This window comes from Zeus faber, assembly GCF_960531495.2.
Source record: "Zeus faber genome assembly, chromosome: 5".
NCBI classification, from domain to species: domain Eukaryota; kingdom Metazoa; phylum Chordata; class Actinopteri; order Zeiformes; family Zeidae; genus Zeus; species Zeus faber.
In genome coordinates this window covers 24536205-24552867 of record NC_137192.1, presented here as the reverse complement: position 1 = coordinate 24552867, position 16663 = coordinate 24536205, and the positions used below count along the sequence as shown (strand labels likewise).

At 43.0% G+C, this 16663-nt stretch overlaps 1 protein-coding gene across 1 annotated transcript in view; it reads right to left on the bottom strand.

The window, feature by feature from the left end:
* The window catches only part of rnf123 (ring finger protein 123), a 160507-nt gene that overhangs the window by 122936 nt on the left and 20908 nt on the right, over positions 1-16663 (bottom strand). The window contains exons 22-27 of the mRNA XM_080000678.1: positions 12139-12239; positions 11408-11600; positions 10175-10320; positions 3368-3451; positions 2470-2577; positions 442-619 (exon numbers count right to left, since the gene is read on the bottom strand). Coding sequence (XP_079856804.1) covers positions 442-619; positions 2470-2577; positions 3368-3451; positions 10175-10320; positions 11408-11600; positions 12139-12239 — 810 coding nt within the window. The remainder of the gene's footprint in view (positions 1-441; positions 620-2469; positions 2578-3367; positions 3452-10174; positions 10321-11407; positions 11601-12138; positions 12240-16663) is intronic.

The window sequence follows — 16663 nt, the reverse complement described above, 5'->3', positions numbered from 1 at the left end:
AGAGACCGTTCAAGTAGGGCATATCGTTTCCTTTCCTTTATACAATAAGTGTCAACGCTGCCACCACTTAGTGGCTGGAATTTTATTTTCATTACCCGTGACCCATGAGGAAACATTATGGAGTCAAAGTACTGCTGTATATATTTGGTTCAGGACAGAGGTAAGTGTTCGGTAAAAACAGGGCAGGTTATGAAATAGATGATTCTACGGACTGTTATTAGAACAGTTTCCTTTCGGTGGGATAACAAGTTAACAAAACATTTTGGAAACGTAAGTAAAAGGATTTTCTAAGTATTTCTAAGTATCAGTGTGTTGGCGGTCATCTAGAACAAGTACATTTAGCAGAGAACTTGACTTATTTTGATATTTTGAATTTGTAAATCTGCATTAAAGACTTTTCAAGACTTTATAAAAGTGTCAATGTGATCGGTGAGTGATTACCTGGAAGTTCTTCCATGCTGTTTGCAGGGCTGAAGTAGTTCTTGAGGGCACTGTAGGCATTCATGGCTACGTTGAGGTAGAATTCGGGGGCGAAGGCAAACAGTGAGCCCGTGCTGTCGGCATGCTCGATTGTCTGGATGCACACACGAAGCAGCCAGTACACGTCCAACATCTTCTCCTGCAATGACAAAAAAGATGGCTGAATTGGTGACAGAGCTGATGGCAGAGACAAGTAAGAAAAAAATATATATAAAAGACAAGTTATACCAACCCAAAGAAATGCACTATGTAACCAACTACATAACACTGTCTGAGTGAAGTGCATTTTAATTAATTTAGCATTTTTCTAAACAATACTATTTGCTCTGTTAAAGAAAAAAAAAGAAAACGCATAGGACTTGAACACAGCACATAAGGCAAAGTTTAAGAAACGTCTAAACAAATAAGCCACAGATTGACAAAAGTTAAATAAAATAAAGCCAACAAGAAGAAACACCAATATGTATAAAATGCAGCCGAGAGCAACAATTAGGCAGCCGTGGAACAGCTTGGCTGTTTGGCAATAATGTGGTTTGTGGCGGAACAATTTGGCCACGTCATTTGGAAGCTTTTTGCACTTTGCACAATAAGAGTTTTGAAATGCTTGTGAACTTTAACAGTTCATGAAATAAGCTGAAGCTTTTGGCACAGCGACTGGCTTCAAATTTCAATACAAGGATACAAAAAATTAGCCAAAACAATAAGCTGCCAAGCCTATAGGTCCTGGTCTGAGCCCAAGGTCTCTGCTCATATGGAGCCAACAGATTCCTCATCATGGCAATGCAAAAAAGCACACGCACGCACACACACACACACACACACACACACACACACACACACACACACACACACACACACACACACACACACACACACACACACACACACACACACACACACACACACACACACACACACACACACACACACAGGATGCAACGGTACAGTGGGCTCACGACACGGTAACGTTACGGTTTCAGTATATTTATATTTAAGAAAAGAAAATTAAAAAAACATTTTTTAAGTTAAAAGGTGTAAAAAATGTTTTTATAGTAGCCTGCCACAAATAACTAGTGTAGCGCTCTGTGTGTATGACTGTTGGGGGAGAGGAGACGGGGGTTGAAGTTAATTGGTGGGTTGCTGTAATTTGCATTCATCTTGCATTTGCAAGTTCTTCTGATTGGAGGGAAGGTGTCCAGGATAGTGGAAAATTCAAATATTGTGTTTTTTATCTATTTATGACGTGACAGTGGGTGCGCACCTTTTCGGCCAGGGCACCTCCTGGCGAGGGAGGAGCATAGCCTGTCACTTACATGGGAGGGGAAACATTTGCTGGTGGCAGGAGACGGCAACTTTAACAAACACGACCAAAAAACTGAAAAACTTGACACAAAAAAAACAAAAAACGCTCATCACCCAGCGAGCGCCGGTTCCCTTCATTCCTACAAAAGAATCAGATCGTTCATGAACGCTAGCTGGTGGGAGTGGAAGCCAGCGAGGGAGCAAGCGAGAGAGAGAGAGAGAGAGAGAGAGTCTGAAGAGAAGCTCGTAATAAAGAAGGACACGGCCATCCCAGGGGTTACTTTCAAACTGGACACCTTGACTGATTGCACTCCTCACTTAAACATTTCTCCGTAGTTTTATTTTGTGTGTCTATGGAAAAGGCAGTGTAGCTGCGGGCAATTGGGGAAAAAAAAAAGACCTCTTGTAAAAAGCAAGAGAAATGCTGCGCGGCTCCGCACAGACCCCGCACAACCGGTGGAGCTGCAACAGTAGACTGAATAGGAAGCAGCACTGAGGGCACGCCGTGCTGCAACCGTACGCTGCACCAACGCATCCAGTTGACTTCTACAGTGATACCGTGGTTCACATGTGCGTATTAAACCGTAGGGGACGTACCGAACAGTTTGATAATATACCGTGTACCGTTGCATCCCTCATTCACACACAGACACAGACACAGACACAGACAGACACACGTTTGCTAACCTTTGAATAAATAGTGGCGTTGATCCAGGCCAGTCTCCTACTCAGGTGATTGAGCTTCTCAGCAAAGACTTTCTGACTCTTCTGGAGTTCTTCCAGAATATCTGGTCTCTGAAGGAACAGGAGGAGAAAGCGCTGTGTCAAGTTTCAAGGAGGCTGTCGTAATTTTAACAAGCCTGAATTCCTGAATTTCCCTCCTGGGGTTAATGAAGGGGTATCTTATCTTATATTGGCATAGCTTAGCTTGGCAAACAACGGCCGAGGGCAGAGCACCGGGTCTCACCGGCCGCGGCGCGGAGGTTCGGTTAAAGCAACCGTTTGATTCGGTGTTTAAAAAGGATAGCAAAAAAACAAAAGGATCAAATTGTGTAATTATCCCGAGGAAAGCCCGTCCCGGTCTGCGTCGCTGCTCCCCGGAGGAAGAGGCGGCGGCAGCTGAGGCTCCCCGGGACTGGCCCCCCAGTGTGTTAGTGTGCTCTGCCGTGACACGCCGTGTCATTCCATCAATATCTGAACCGAACTGAACCGAACCAAAGAAAGAAAGAGACCTGGAAACAGGGTTCACGGTGATTTATTTCTTCTTTTTGTGGATTTCTCCAGACGGGGAGAGAAGCACCGGACACGGTTCAAGCAGCGACGTGGAATACCAGTTCCTATTCGGCCAGTTCCTATAGGCTTTGAATTGCATTTTACGGCTCATTCAATTAGCAAAATAAAAAGGACAAAAATTTCCCCCCCATAAAAATCGCCTAAAAAGAAATAGCCTGCCAATGAACTCTGCCAATCACCGGTTGCCAAAATGTGTGTCCAATCGCCCAAGCCTACTTAGTATGACTTGTCATTTCCATTATTATCATTGTTTGAACGACACACTTTTAATGCCAAATGGAAGCAGGCTTACTCTTGCGGGGCATCGAGCAATCTTCTCCTCTGTATCCTTGAGCGCCACAGCATATTCATGAACATCATCAGACACCACAACCATCTAGAGAGTGAGAGAGAGAGAGAGAGAGAGAGGTAGGGAGAGGGAGGGAGAAAGTGAGAGACCTTCGGGTATCTGGTTTGCACAGTTACAACTAATGCTACTGCTCCCCTTCCTCCTGCTAACGAGGGCAAGTCAAGAGAGGTGACTGGTTCCGCGCCCGACTCAGGCAACACATGCATTGCTGGAGTATTACAGCAGCGAGAGCAATGAGGAAGAGCCGGAGGCATAAGAGGAATCTGCTGTCTCCAACCAATCACAACCTTCGAGGATATTTCCATATGTTTCACGATGCCGGCATAATTTCATGGCTATAATCAACACTGTACAAACAGTAACCCCTTTACATTTGTGGACGGGCACATCTGTGTTTGAATGTGAGCAAATTATCCATATTGGGAGGCATTTGACAGAAAGCTTATTTCGTTCGGGATGCAGGCCGTGATTTCCAAAACATCTCCGGAGCATTTCTCGATAGGAAACTCTAGTGTATCCGATGGCAAAGCGATGGGTAAGATAAGAGATGATGTCACGCTTACGATGCTGTATAGCGCATGCAGTCAAGAGCATGCTGGACTGTGGATGCTGTTCAGCTAGAAGGTACACCCCCTCGTGATGACTTTGTTCATTTTTGCAAAGAAACCGGTGCTAGTGGCATTCAGACAAGAGGCGGTGAATTTCCTACTTCAACAACAGTTTCCTGTAAAAGAAAAATCAAAAATCCATGAAACAGTGCAGAGAGGTTCTCTTGGGAGCAGGTGCTTCTTCTGCTTCTTAAGCAACCACTCAATCTTCCTTGTCATTTGTGGCATCTGTTGTAATATTTCACCGGTTCATATTCAATTTTCATGCATATGTGTCGTATCCAAAATAGGCTTGTGTGTCATTGGGCTCGGTCGCACTTGACGTTTCGATGCGGCTTTTGTGATCGGATGCTCCAGATGCGATCACAGACGTCGCGTCCTGACATGTCACTTGAACGCAGGCTCTGCGGCCGGATCTGGCACCAGATCTCCAAATCTGATCAAAATGTCAAATGCCAAATATTAAAATGTCGTTGTGCTAAAATGGCTGGGTGCAGCAGAATCCGTTTGGTTATTTTTATGTCTTAAAATTATATTTAGTGGTTGGGAAATTTCAAATGGAGCGCAACAGAGGCGAGCACTGCGCTCGATTCCCGTGGAGGGGTGTAGATGCAAGAGCACAGCCAGCGGTACGCATTGTAAACGGGGCCGACTGGATGCTCAACTTCCGAATGCGAAAAGATTCCTGTGAGAACCTTTATGCAATTCTACATGAGCCTCTACAGCGCCAGCACACCCATCCCCCTGCACCCGGGTCCGGTGACTTTCCTGCCGGTTGTGTTTGGGGCGGGGCGAGTGGGGTCAGAGGGCATGGGCCGTGGTTTTGTGATGTAGCCAGTAACCAGCCCGCATTGTGGACACCTCAGGATGTGGTCTGGCTTGATCAGATGTCGGATGATGTCAGGTCCGATCTGGTGTCCCGGCGTGATGGGATCACAAAAGTGTAACCGAGCCCATTGATACACTCAGAAGCTTTTTCTCTTCCATTAACAAATTGGGACAGGGGGTAAAAATGGCCTCGGAGCTAAAATATCTGCAGGGCTGCACGGAACAGTGCGCTTTCAAAAAAACATGGGATGCACCCAGTGATTGCAGGAGTACATAATAAGGAAGGCCATATGTGTTCATTTTCATTCTGAAGGGATTTTGATCCGGCTACCAAAAAAAAAACAGGTTTTAGTCAGAAGTTTATTCACAGTACAGGCAGCATGGATGAAGCTTATGTAGATACAATTCTCATACGGACATAATTTAATACAACCTCTTCCTCTTATTGTTTAACAAGCAGGCAAGCAAGACTTTATTAACATTGCACATTTAATTTGCCATGAAATACAATGCCCTGCACAGAGGTGAAAATAAACCTTTCAAGCATATCTAAATGTGTACATAGATGCACAAATAAGCATCCATGCATGCAGCAAATGGGACATTGGGGATATTAAGATCATTGGTGCAGTTTGTCATCGCTTATCTTCTATCATCACCATCTAGTCATTTCACACCACACAGCAGCTGTTCTTAATCTCCCATCAACTCAAAGGGGTTCAGCAGTCCTTTAAAAGAAGAACAGACCCTTCTACACAGGTAGTTTCTGGTGGAGGTGCTTCGCCGTTTGCGTGTCGAGCTGAAACAGTTCCCAAATCAAAATGGCTGGCTATGATCCAATCTCCCTGTGGCAAGTTTTATTTTTGTGTGCGTTAATGTGACGTGTGCCCAATTACACAACTTGTAAATCTCAATTGTTTGCAGGTTATGGAGTTCATGCCTGTTGATTGGCGGCATCACATCCTTCACAGTTAAAGGTAAAACTTTCTGGTTTAAGATACCTTTTTTTTTAGCTGAGCAGAGGGAATTCATCTACAGTATGGGGGTGGTGCGTCAAGTTGTATTGTTGTCACTAAAACCTGAAAGTCAGGTATCACTTTCAGTTTTTATGGAGGAAAAGCTCTTGCGAATAAATTCTTGAGCCACATAATCAATTGGGACTTGGGTGCTCTGTGTCTATCTTCTCTTTACTGACTTATTCAACCTGTAGGCTTTGGCTCAAATAACCCCACCTCATCATTCACTGAATTAATGAGGCCTGGCTATGACTACCCCGGACCGGTGGACAGCAGTTCACCTCTGTCTGGAGAAATCCAGATCTTCGCTTCACAGAACCCAACTAAAAAAGTGGGCTCTACTGACCCATCAGCCAGCCTGCTTGGTGTGGGAAGTGCTGCCTCTCCCTTCTTTACTAGCATTCACCCTGGCCCTGTGGCGTATGAAGAAGACATTATCCACTACCCTTTAAGTAATCCTAGCAGCCGACCACTGCTCTATGACCCTTACCGTGCAGGAGCATTTAACAATTTCCAAGATGTCACTGGGTATGATAATGTAAACTCTGGTAGCTTTCAGGGGAGTGACTATTCTACCAATGCGCATGGTCAGAAGGGTAGCGCCAGTATGGCTAGGTATAATCCCTTTGACGGTGGCCTTGGCTCCTACATTGGCGCGTCCGATGCTCTGGAAGACGGAAATGAAGCCAACTTTGCGGAAGACGCAGTCCCTACTACTATGGAGGGGATCCCTGAGGCAGTGTTCAGTGACGTGTCTGATCTGGAGCCAGTGTACACCTTCAGTTCCACGTCAAGCTACCAGCGAGGAAGAAAGGTTGCTGCCCGACGCAGCTTCTTCCCTGATGATGGCCAGGTCCCAGCAGTCCTGCCCATCTCCAAAGGCAGCAGTGGGCCAACAGCTTCAAGACTACCTGTAAATGTTCCTTCTAAAGGTGGCTTCTGAGCATCACTTTAACTGAGCCGGGCATTTTGAAGGCTTAAGAATACTTTCTTTAGGTATTTGGCCAGTTAAATTATTTTCCAGAGCCTTAAGTCATTCCCCATGTCCTGGAAATTGCTACTATGAATAAATGGAACTATTTTCACCTCTGCCTCTATTGTTTACAAGAGCTAGAGTCATTCCTCAGTCGTCAATGTTTTCATATAAACAGCCATTCTGTCAAACAAAGTAATAAATTGCCTTGATTATTTATAAATGGGACTAATGCGGGTAGCAAACTGGCTGTTTGAGTTACTGGAGTAACCAGCGGTTGAATTATTGTAAGTTACCTTAAATGTAATATGCCTAAAGCATGTCACTCACATTATTTGACAACATATCTCAATGCTACAATCAGAATTTGATTCCTTTTTATACACTGAAAGATTGCAGTGTATAAAAGTGTGGAACATCCAAAACTGCCGTTGTGGCAGATCCACACGCCACCCGAGTGGGGTTTTCAGGGCCCTCCGACACAGACAATGGAGTAGACTATACACCAGTTTTACTGTAGTGAGTAGGCTAGGTGGAACAAGCCCGGAGCAGATGAACATGTCACGGGCTCCTCTCCTGTGTGGGAATGGGGGTTTTACCTGTAGCTTGTTAACATTAATGTGCAACAGGTATACAGCTACACTGCTCCTGGGCCCCAGTTACCTGGACCCAGGATGATGTGCATTTGGTAGCCAATTAAGAAGGGACACCCCTTCATATCCAGCACCCAGGCTTGCAACAGAAAAGCTTGACCATCACATGCTGATTTTAAACTAATATTGGAACATTTTTATGCATTGTTTTCTGGTTGTCTGTACGTATGCCCGTCCCTCCCATTCTCGTGAACGCGATATCTCAGGAACACCTTGAGGGAATTTCTTCAAATTTGGCACAAACATCCACTTGAACTCAAAGATTAACTGATTAGAATTAGGTGGTCAAAGGCCACACTGTTTCACACCTGGGTGAGATGATCCAGTGGATGAATGAGCTGCCAATCTGCCATAGCTCTTTGTAGAGAGGGTGAGAGGTGATTGCCGTTGCACCATGTGACGAAGCTCTCCATCAGTCCTCTGTAAAAATAGTCTCCAAGTGAAGACAGCATGTTCCTCACTGGTAATTATTTGGCTATTCTAGTTGTGACTTAAACTGTTTTTACACATCGAACAAAATGTTCAATGTGTACCTTTAAAAAATAATGTCATTTTACAATAGCTTTAGTTCAAGTGAACAAACAAGACTTTTACACCATCAGTTTCAGCAATCTTTTAAAAGAAGCGCAGAAATCATCCTGTGGGGCAACTGGGGTATTTCCCAGCTAAATAAAGGAACAAAATGGCTCCCTACAATACAATCTCATTGTAATATGTTATCGATTGTGTAGGTCCTTAATGGTAATTAAGACTAATTACCATATTAACACACTAATTTGCCTGACTTGGATATATATAGATAAATTATTTGCAGGTTCATATGAAGCTCCAATTAGCATGCATAAACTACATATTATGTAGTTTATGAATGCTAATTGAGGAAGTACTACCTTTCTACCTAAATAGGGTGAGGGAAAAAAAGAACTTTAACTAGATGTGTGGCATTATAAGAACGCAAACTGTCAAATATGTGGCCTTAAATAAACTTGCCCCATCATTCCGTGACTTAATGAGGCCTCTTCCTGGCTATTGCTACCCTGGAGCAGTGGACAGCAGCTCTTCTGTACCTGGCCTGTCCAATTCCAGCAGTGGAGGAAATGCTTGTGATGCACAGAATCCAAGTAAAAGGCAAGCAATAGACTTCCAGGCTGAAGGTCAGACTTTGCATAATATGAAGGGTTTCCCCCCACATTAAATCTTTGTTCCTTTGTGGCATTTGCTTACTTGCTAGTCAAGAAATACTGCTCACTTTGGCTTTGGAGTCAGGACAGCACTTTGTGTACAGAAAGGTCTCGTCCTTGATTCGAATTGATTCCAGGCCAAGCACCAAACACCATATGATAATAAGGGAATAGAGTGCAACATAAACAAGGCTAAGTTAAGCCTTTATGAACCTGCTGATGTTTCATAATTAGGATTTCTATGTAGAAGAACAATGTCAAACACCATCAATATATGAGTTCTACAGTTTTCTAAGTGAATCGACAGACAATGTCTGTAAATGTGTTGGGAAATATCTTGCCTTGTTTAGTAATGGGTAAAACAAATTAAGTTAAGTTATTCTCTCTAGAAATCATATGACCAAACACATGCAGTGAATAAAAGCCATTAAAACAAAGGAATGGGTTTAATTTGGGATAGTATCTCAGCCGCTTCAGAAAATTGTAATCGCAATAATAAATACAAATTCAACCAAATCGCAATATTTACGAGAGCTTGCAATTTTGTAAACTTGACGCAAATTTTCAGCCAAATCACCAGACCACTTACCCTTCCCACAACCAAGAAGTACTTTTAATTGCAACACTATCCGTGAAATGCCAGAGGGGCTGGTATACCTTAATACCAAGGGTGATCTAGCCGCAGCACTGGTAGCCACTAAACTACTATAAAACGTAGTCCCAAATTAATTGATACACATATTCATAGAGAATATGAAATAATTCATTCAAACATTAAAGTACACACCTACTGTAAGGCCTATTTACTTGTTTTTAACTATGATATTATTTGAGTGTCTTTCCTGGGCTTTTCTTTTCAAAAAATGAATTACCGTCACGCGGACGAGGACATTATAATGAGGACATTATAATGCGCCCCTACATGATCGTAACAATATATCGTAACATGTTTTTGAAAGAAATATAAATTGTATTTATTGTAAATTTGACAATAGAAAGAATAGTGGGGGAATGTAGCAGTGAATTATTTTTGATAAGAAAAAAACACTAAAATAATAGCTAAAAATAACTAAATGGATTATATAGTAGGCATTGTGTACTTTAATATTTAAATGTAATATTTCACATTTTCTGAATCGGTGTATCAATTAATTTAAGACATGTTTGATGGCAGTTTCATGAGAATGCCCAAGATAGTTTAATGACCCAAGGCAGTGACATGCTAGCCCTCAAAATAAAGCCCCCCTTAAGCTCTTTGTGATTACACACAAATATTAAGGCCGCCCTAACCACACTGGATATGATCTTCTCATCAATGTCTTCATTATCTGAGCCTTGCGTGACATTTTATTCGTGAGTTCTATTGTGATGAGGGATTTGCACATTGGATAAATGGGACACGTGCACGTGGACACACACACACACACACACACACACACACACACACACACACACACACACACACACACATACACATACACATACACATACCTTGCCCAGTTGCTGATGGACGCTGAGGTTGTACATCATTACAATTCCATCAACAATCTCCAACAGGGACTTCTCTGTGATTGGCTGGTCTGGCTCTTCCAATGGTCGCCCCAGCAACAGACCATCGTTACCATGGCTCCCCTCAACTTCAGGGTGAAGAGGGAAGGGACACAAAAGAACAGAGGAAAGAAGATTGAAAAAAAGGATGGATATAATAGTGGGAATAAGAGGTAATGTTCGTGGTGTTGATTGCTTTTTCACCCACTGATTCTAGATAACTAGCATCCAACGGCCTTTTTCGAGCACAAGCCGCTAGCAAACACAAACACTTTTTGGAGGGGAAAATCATCAATGAATTAATTCATGGTGGTCAGTTGAATAAGAAATCACGTCCGTTGAGGTTTTATGTGGTTACTTAGGGACTCCTGGATCGAGACCCACGAGTAAGATTGCAACACACTACCGAACAGAATCTGTGATACCTGCAGACAGCCTGGTATGACAACGAGGTAAAGAGAAAGTATAAAGGTAAGTACTACATATTTGGTACAGGGCAGGGGTATTTGGTTAAAATACGGTGGGTTATGAATTGATGATTCTGTGAACTGTTATCAGAACAGTTTCTTAAGGTCAGATTAGGCACTGGAATAAATCTAACCATTTACCGTGACCATAACTTTTTATTCCTTTGGTTTTTTTTTTTTGTTTGTTTGTTTTTTTTAAAACACAAAATTTTGGACAGGTACCTACAAGGACTTTCTTGGATGTCTCTCTACTGGTAGATATAAAGTAAGTTTGGTTCATCTAAAATAGCGTTTCTCAAATGGGGGCACTGCAGGGGGTACTCCGAAAATTGAAAAAAATGTAAAAAAAAAAAAAAAAAAACATTTCTTATATATAATGTAAAAAAATAAAAAACACATACAACGCACATCATTTGATAATTTTATTTTCTCCCAATGCCAATGAAGGGGATACCGAGCTGAAAAAAACATCTTAGAGGAGGTACACTACTAAAAAAGGTTTGAGAACCACTGATCTAGGACAGTTTAAATGAAGCATGGAAGTATGTTTCGGCACTAGTTGGAGGGTTTTATAACGTCTGAAATGTTGACTGGATGCATTACAGTAACTATCCGTGTCGAGGAGGCGGTCAAAAATACTAGACACTTGACTTTGCCAGAATCGCCCAGCCCAAACCCATACAGCCAAAGAGAGTGCTAAGTCACTTACTGTCTTCCTCTGTCCTCTGCTCAACAGCAAGCGTGCGTACTTTGACCTTTTCGGGCGGAGCCAGGGGTCTCCTCGGAGTCATGAGGCTGACGGCTGCCGTGCTGAGGAATCGGTTGGCACGACCTAAAGTTGGAGAACTCAGCCAGCTGGGCCGTGCCAAAGCTCCACCCATCGCCGCTGCACCAAACGGCCTCTATGGTTGAAAGACGTCACATGCGCGTACTTTTTGATGAAGTCAAATAGTTTTTATGGGCTATATGAAGTCTAATTTGCAGGCAGAAATGATTGTTTTTGCAGAAATAGACTCCTGCCTGCACCAACACATTAATTTCCGTGGGCATGACGGTGCACCAGGAAGGCCGAGCGGCATTAAATGTGTGAGTAATAAAAAAGGAAAATAAATTCAATTATGCGTTTCAAGCACAGCTGCTACTAAGGAATAACTACGAAGGACAATATGAAATGTAATGCCCAGGTTTTAAACTTGAAAACTGCACGAGGGTTTCCAAACTCTGTGTCCTCAAAGGCATTGCAGGGGGTCTGAGGCAAAATGATGATTTACATTTTTGTCAATCATATCATTTATACTTATACATGTTTTCGCATTTTTTCATCAATATCTATTCTGAATCATAATGCAAATCAAAAAGATTAATAATTTTACACACACACACACACACACACACACACACACATACACAGTCACACACACACACACACTTAACACACACCTGTGCCGCTCCACTCTCCTCATCCTCATCCAGATCATCCATAGATGCGGCCTGGATCTCTGCTGGGTCAATGATGATGTTGGCTTTACTGGCCAGGTCATCTGTTTTAAAGAAAATTGTTGAATATCATATGGGCATACAGGATCCAAAATGAAATCATTGAGGCTTCCTTTTGGAGGGGTTTTTGTTTTTTTTCCCCAAATATTGATTTTTGTCATTTGTGAAAAGGACTGAAATCAACGGACTGAAAGGGTTGAAGATGCTCACGAGCAGCATTTTCAACCCTTTCAGTCCTTTCATCATAAGAACAAGGTTTTATTATCAAGATGGCGTTTACCAACCTCAAGCCTCGGTTTTGTTTCTGTGAATACCAACCCGTAAACGTAATGCCTCTGGCCACAGCTGTCTCCGACCCGGAGGCATAAAAATGTTCAAATATTAGTTTGCGCATATATCAGCATGTGATCAAGCTTTTCGATTGTAAGCCTGGAGGCTGGATTTGAGGGGGTGTCCCTTTTAATTTGCAACTCAACTGTACATCTCACTATAAAAAAAAAAAATAATAAATCACACATTGTGTGTCTGCAGAGGAGGTGTATCACAACCTGGACGCACTAACTACTCCCTCACCAGGTACTAGGGCTATTACGACATATTGCGGCTCAAACTTTTGTGACGATATGCATCATGGAGCTGAAAAATGGATCGTAATGTCAATTACAGAAGTAATAAAGAAGAACAAAGAGGGAATCTGAAAATATATTGTGGCTGTATCAAACTAGAAACCCTGTGCCGCGTACCGAACCATGTAACCATCAAACATGGTCATGCAGAGCTTAAAATTGGCCTCACTAGCCAGTATAACATCACTCTCAAGCTAAGGTACAGTATAGATACACAAGTAGGGAAGGACCTAAAAAAAGGAAGGAAACATTCAGACTGACCGACAGCAGCAGGGGGAGCTAAGCAGCCGGACAGGTTTACAGGAGGGCAGACACGCTACTTTCCTTATTTGGGACTCTGTGATATAGTAGGGGCTGCAGACCTAATCTCCTCTCCCCACAGAGTAAATCTGTCACTTCTTAAACATTATCGGCCCCGACTCTGACCCATACGTCCCCACGGAGGTTTTAATGTTAATGTCTGGGTTTCATCTTCCAGGGAAACGATAAATAAATGTCTCCTGCAAGGATTCAGCAGAGAATGAGAAAGTGCTCCTGGGCTGCTGACTTACTAGAGCTGTCCAACGATGGTTCGATATTCGAATTGTAAAAAGACATTTGAATCTGAAAATTAACATTCAAAAAATAGATGCCGTGTTTCAGCAGAAATGTATCTTTTTTTTTTTATATATATAAAAAATGGCGCGCGCACATATCCACATACATCCTCTTTCTGCTCGCAAGTGAATGAGCTTCGTCCGTGCACCGCTTTGTGCGCTTTTTATTCGCTAGCTGAGCAGGTGCAGTGAGAGCTTTGTGCTCATCAAATTAAAAAAAAAAAAAAAGATTAAACACAGATACTGAAGATAGACAGATAGAGAGATAGAAAGATAGATAGATCGATCGATCGATCCCTGGGGCTCATTGATGTAGTGGAAAGTGAAGTCTAACCCGTCTGGGTCGATCCCACAGAAGAGCTACTGCAGCCCAAACTGCTGAAAAAGTTAATGCTGCTTTGATAGAAAGGAGTCAGAACACACAGTGCATCACAGCTTGAGGTGTATGGGGCTGTGTAGCTGCAGACCGCTCAGAGTGTCCATGCTGACCCCTGTCCACCACCAAAAGCACCTGCAATGGACACGTGAGCATCAGAACTGGACCATGGAGCAATGGAAGGAGGTGGCCTGGTCTGATGAATCATGTTTTCTTCTACATCATGTGGATGGGTGGGGTTAGGTTCTGATCCGATCAAGCATCTATGTGTTGGAACAACAAGCCCGATCTATCGGGGGCCCCACCTCACAACTTACAGGACTTAAAGGATCTGCTGCTAACGTCTTGGTGCCAAATACTACAAGACACCTTCAGAGGTCTTGTGGAGTCCATGCCTCGAAAGGTCAGAGCTGTTTTGGCAGCATGAGGGGGAGCTACACAATATGAGTGGTGGTTTAAATGTGGTGGCTGATTGGTGTACAGTATATTACACTATATAACATCTCCAGAATGATTTGGATACTCAATTTAATCCCAAAGCTGTTATTTGTCCTATCACACTGTTCTGTACTCTCTACTCTTCTATTGAAATACGTGTAAATGGATAAAACAATAGAATATACAATTCTAAAATTGCCAAAAGATAAAATGAAGCATGCACAATTTATATCTTTATTATACTAGTAACATTTTAACACTGCTTTTAGACATTTCTTATTTGACTCAAATAATTTAAGATAAAACATAAAATATTCTTAGACATGGTGCAGACAGTTAAATCCCACAGTTTATGCAAAAGTGGAAAAGCTCTGCATGACAGCCTATCAAGTTGAGCAGCTAGCGTATCAATCATTAGGGTCAAGCTTTGTGAGCAACACCTGCAACAACATCACAAGGGGAAGCCCTCCGGTGTGTGAAAGGCTGGTGATTTACAGCGCTAAATGATGGCTGCTGTTAATCATGGGTTGATTAGATCCTGACCAAGTGGAGCGAGGCAGGGGAAAATGGTGATTAGCGAAAGGACGAAATAAGGAGGGAAAGGGAAAGAGACAGACGGAGAGGGAGAGATTAAAGGGAGAGAAAAGGCCTACGAAGAATGAGCAATGAGAGAGGGGTGAGTGGGAGTGAACGGATGACAACAATAAATGAGACTAAGGGGATAACGGCGCAAACTCCAAGCGGTACGAAGGATGACAAAGCCTGAGTCAAGCAGACAGTCAGTTAAGTAGTTAGTGGAAACCATAACACCGCTTCTTTACAAGCCAGGAGTACAGAACCACCACCGGGGACCAAGGTTGACCAAAAGCCTTCTCTCTCTCTCTCATCACCATACAGCTCCACTACCACAACTGAATCACATCATCCCCACATCATCCCCACATCATCCCCCCCATCACATCATCAACAAAACCATGAGCTGTAAATGGCATACTAGCACACTACTATTTGAGATTATAATATTAGGTTTGGTATGTCCATAAAAGATAGCATGCATAGCACAGCATAGCTCAAATAGTATGAGAAAAGTACCAGGATGACATAGTACATCTGGTGAAACATCATTGAATGCAAACATTGCACGCAATGCATTGAGGTCAAGGCACCTCTAAATGTTCCAACGCCAGTTAAGTTGACTTTGTCCCATATGAGAAACTTGGTTTGAAGCCAAGAGGGGAAAAACAAAAAACACTCCACAAGTACATTTACAGAACAAAGAAAAAATACAGAACCCAACAGATGGTCACCAAATGGTCGGCCATTGTCAATTTCTGTGCAAAGGTATCTGTATGGGGTTACAAACTCAATGGCAGCGCCTTTAATAAAAGTCTGAGCTGGAGGGTTTGTTGTGTTCCTGCGCAGAATCAAAGGTGTTTTCTTTGGGCCTCGTGAAAAAGGGTAGGAGAGGTGACAAAATTACCCATCACAGGCCCACGCTGAGATTCATCACCATGGAGCAGGATGATGATGATGGCGACTGTATCATCAGCAAATTTCAGGATGCGCCGGTCCATTTGTTGGCTTCTGCAGTCATTAGTGTAGAGAACGTACAGCAGGGGGGACAGGACACAGCCCTGGGGGGAGCCAGTGGAGGTAGAGAATGGCTATGACAGAAGGCCAATGGAGCTATGTGGCTGAATGTGTCGCAGATGGAAAGGAAAAACAAAAGTCTGGCACGTGTGCCGGCACCTTCCGAGGGTTGAAATAGAAAATGGAGTCGTGTGATTGAGGGATTTATCTCCTTTCCTCGCACTGTAGGCAAACCATATGGTTTCCAGAACCCCCTTCGCCATACTCAACAGCTCCTTTTGCAGATTTTCCCCAAAGTGAATCTTGTTTTATGTTGGACGGTTAATCTGAATAAAAGAGATGATTTTTGTTCATTACAGTCGGTCCCTGTCTATGCAGTTCTTTAGTACTGGCTTATACTGCTGTGCTGCTTGTATCTCACACTAACACATTACAATTCAATAAGCTCACAAAGTACAAGTTATGTCAATTGAGAGGCACATGCATGGATTTGTTTCACTTTGCATACGGAACATTGGCAAACCAGCTGAGAATCACCTCAAGCTGGGAACTCAAATCATTCTGCTGAAAGAGTAGAGCTGCCAACAACATCACATGGTACCTGCTGAGATCTGACCGTGGCTGTAACTGCATGTGCAAAATGGACAATGGCAGCCGGAATTCCAGAACTGTTGGACGATAAGCAGTGCGGCGAGTCTGTTCTGCCGTTGGCTCTCCAGTCAGTGAGTAATGAGGCGGCGGGAGTCGTTCGGAGTGGAGCTCTCGGTTTGAAATAGACAAAACAGCGCAGACCCAGGAGTCATTGGATCATGAGGAAACACTGACAGGGCTTCTGATAAGAG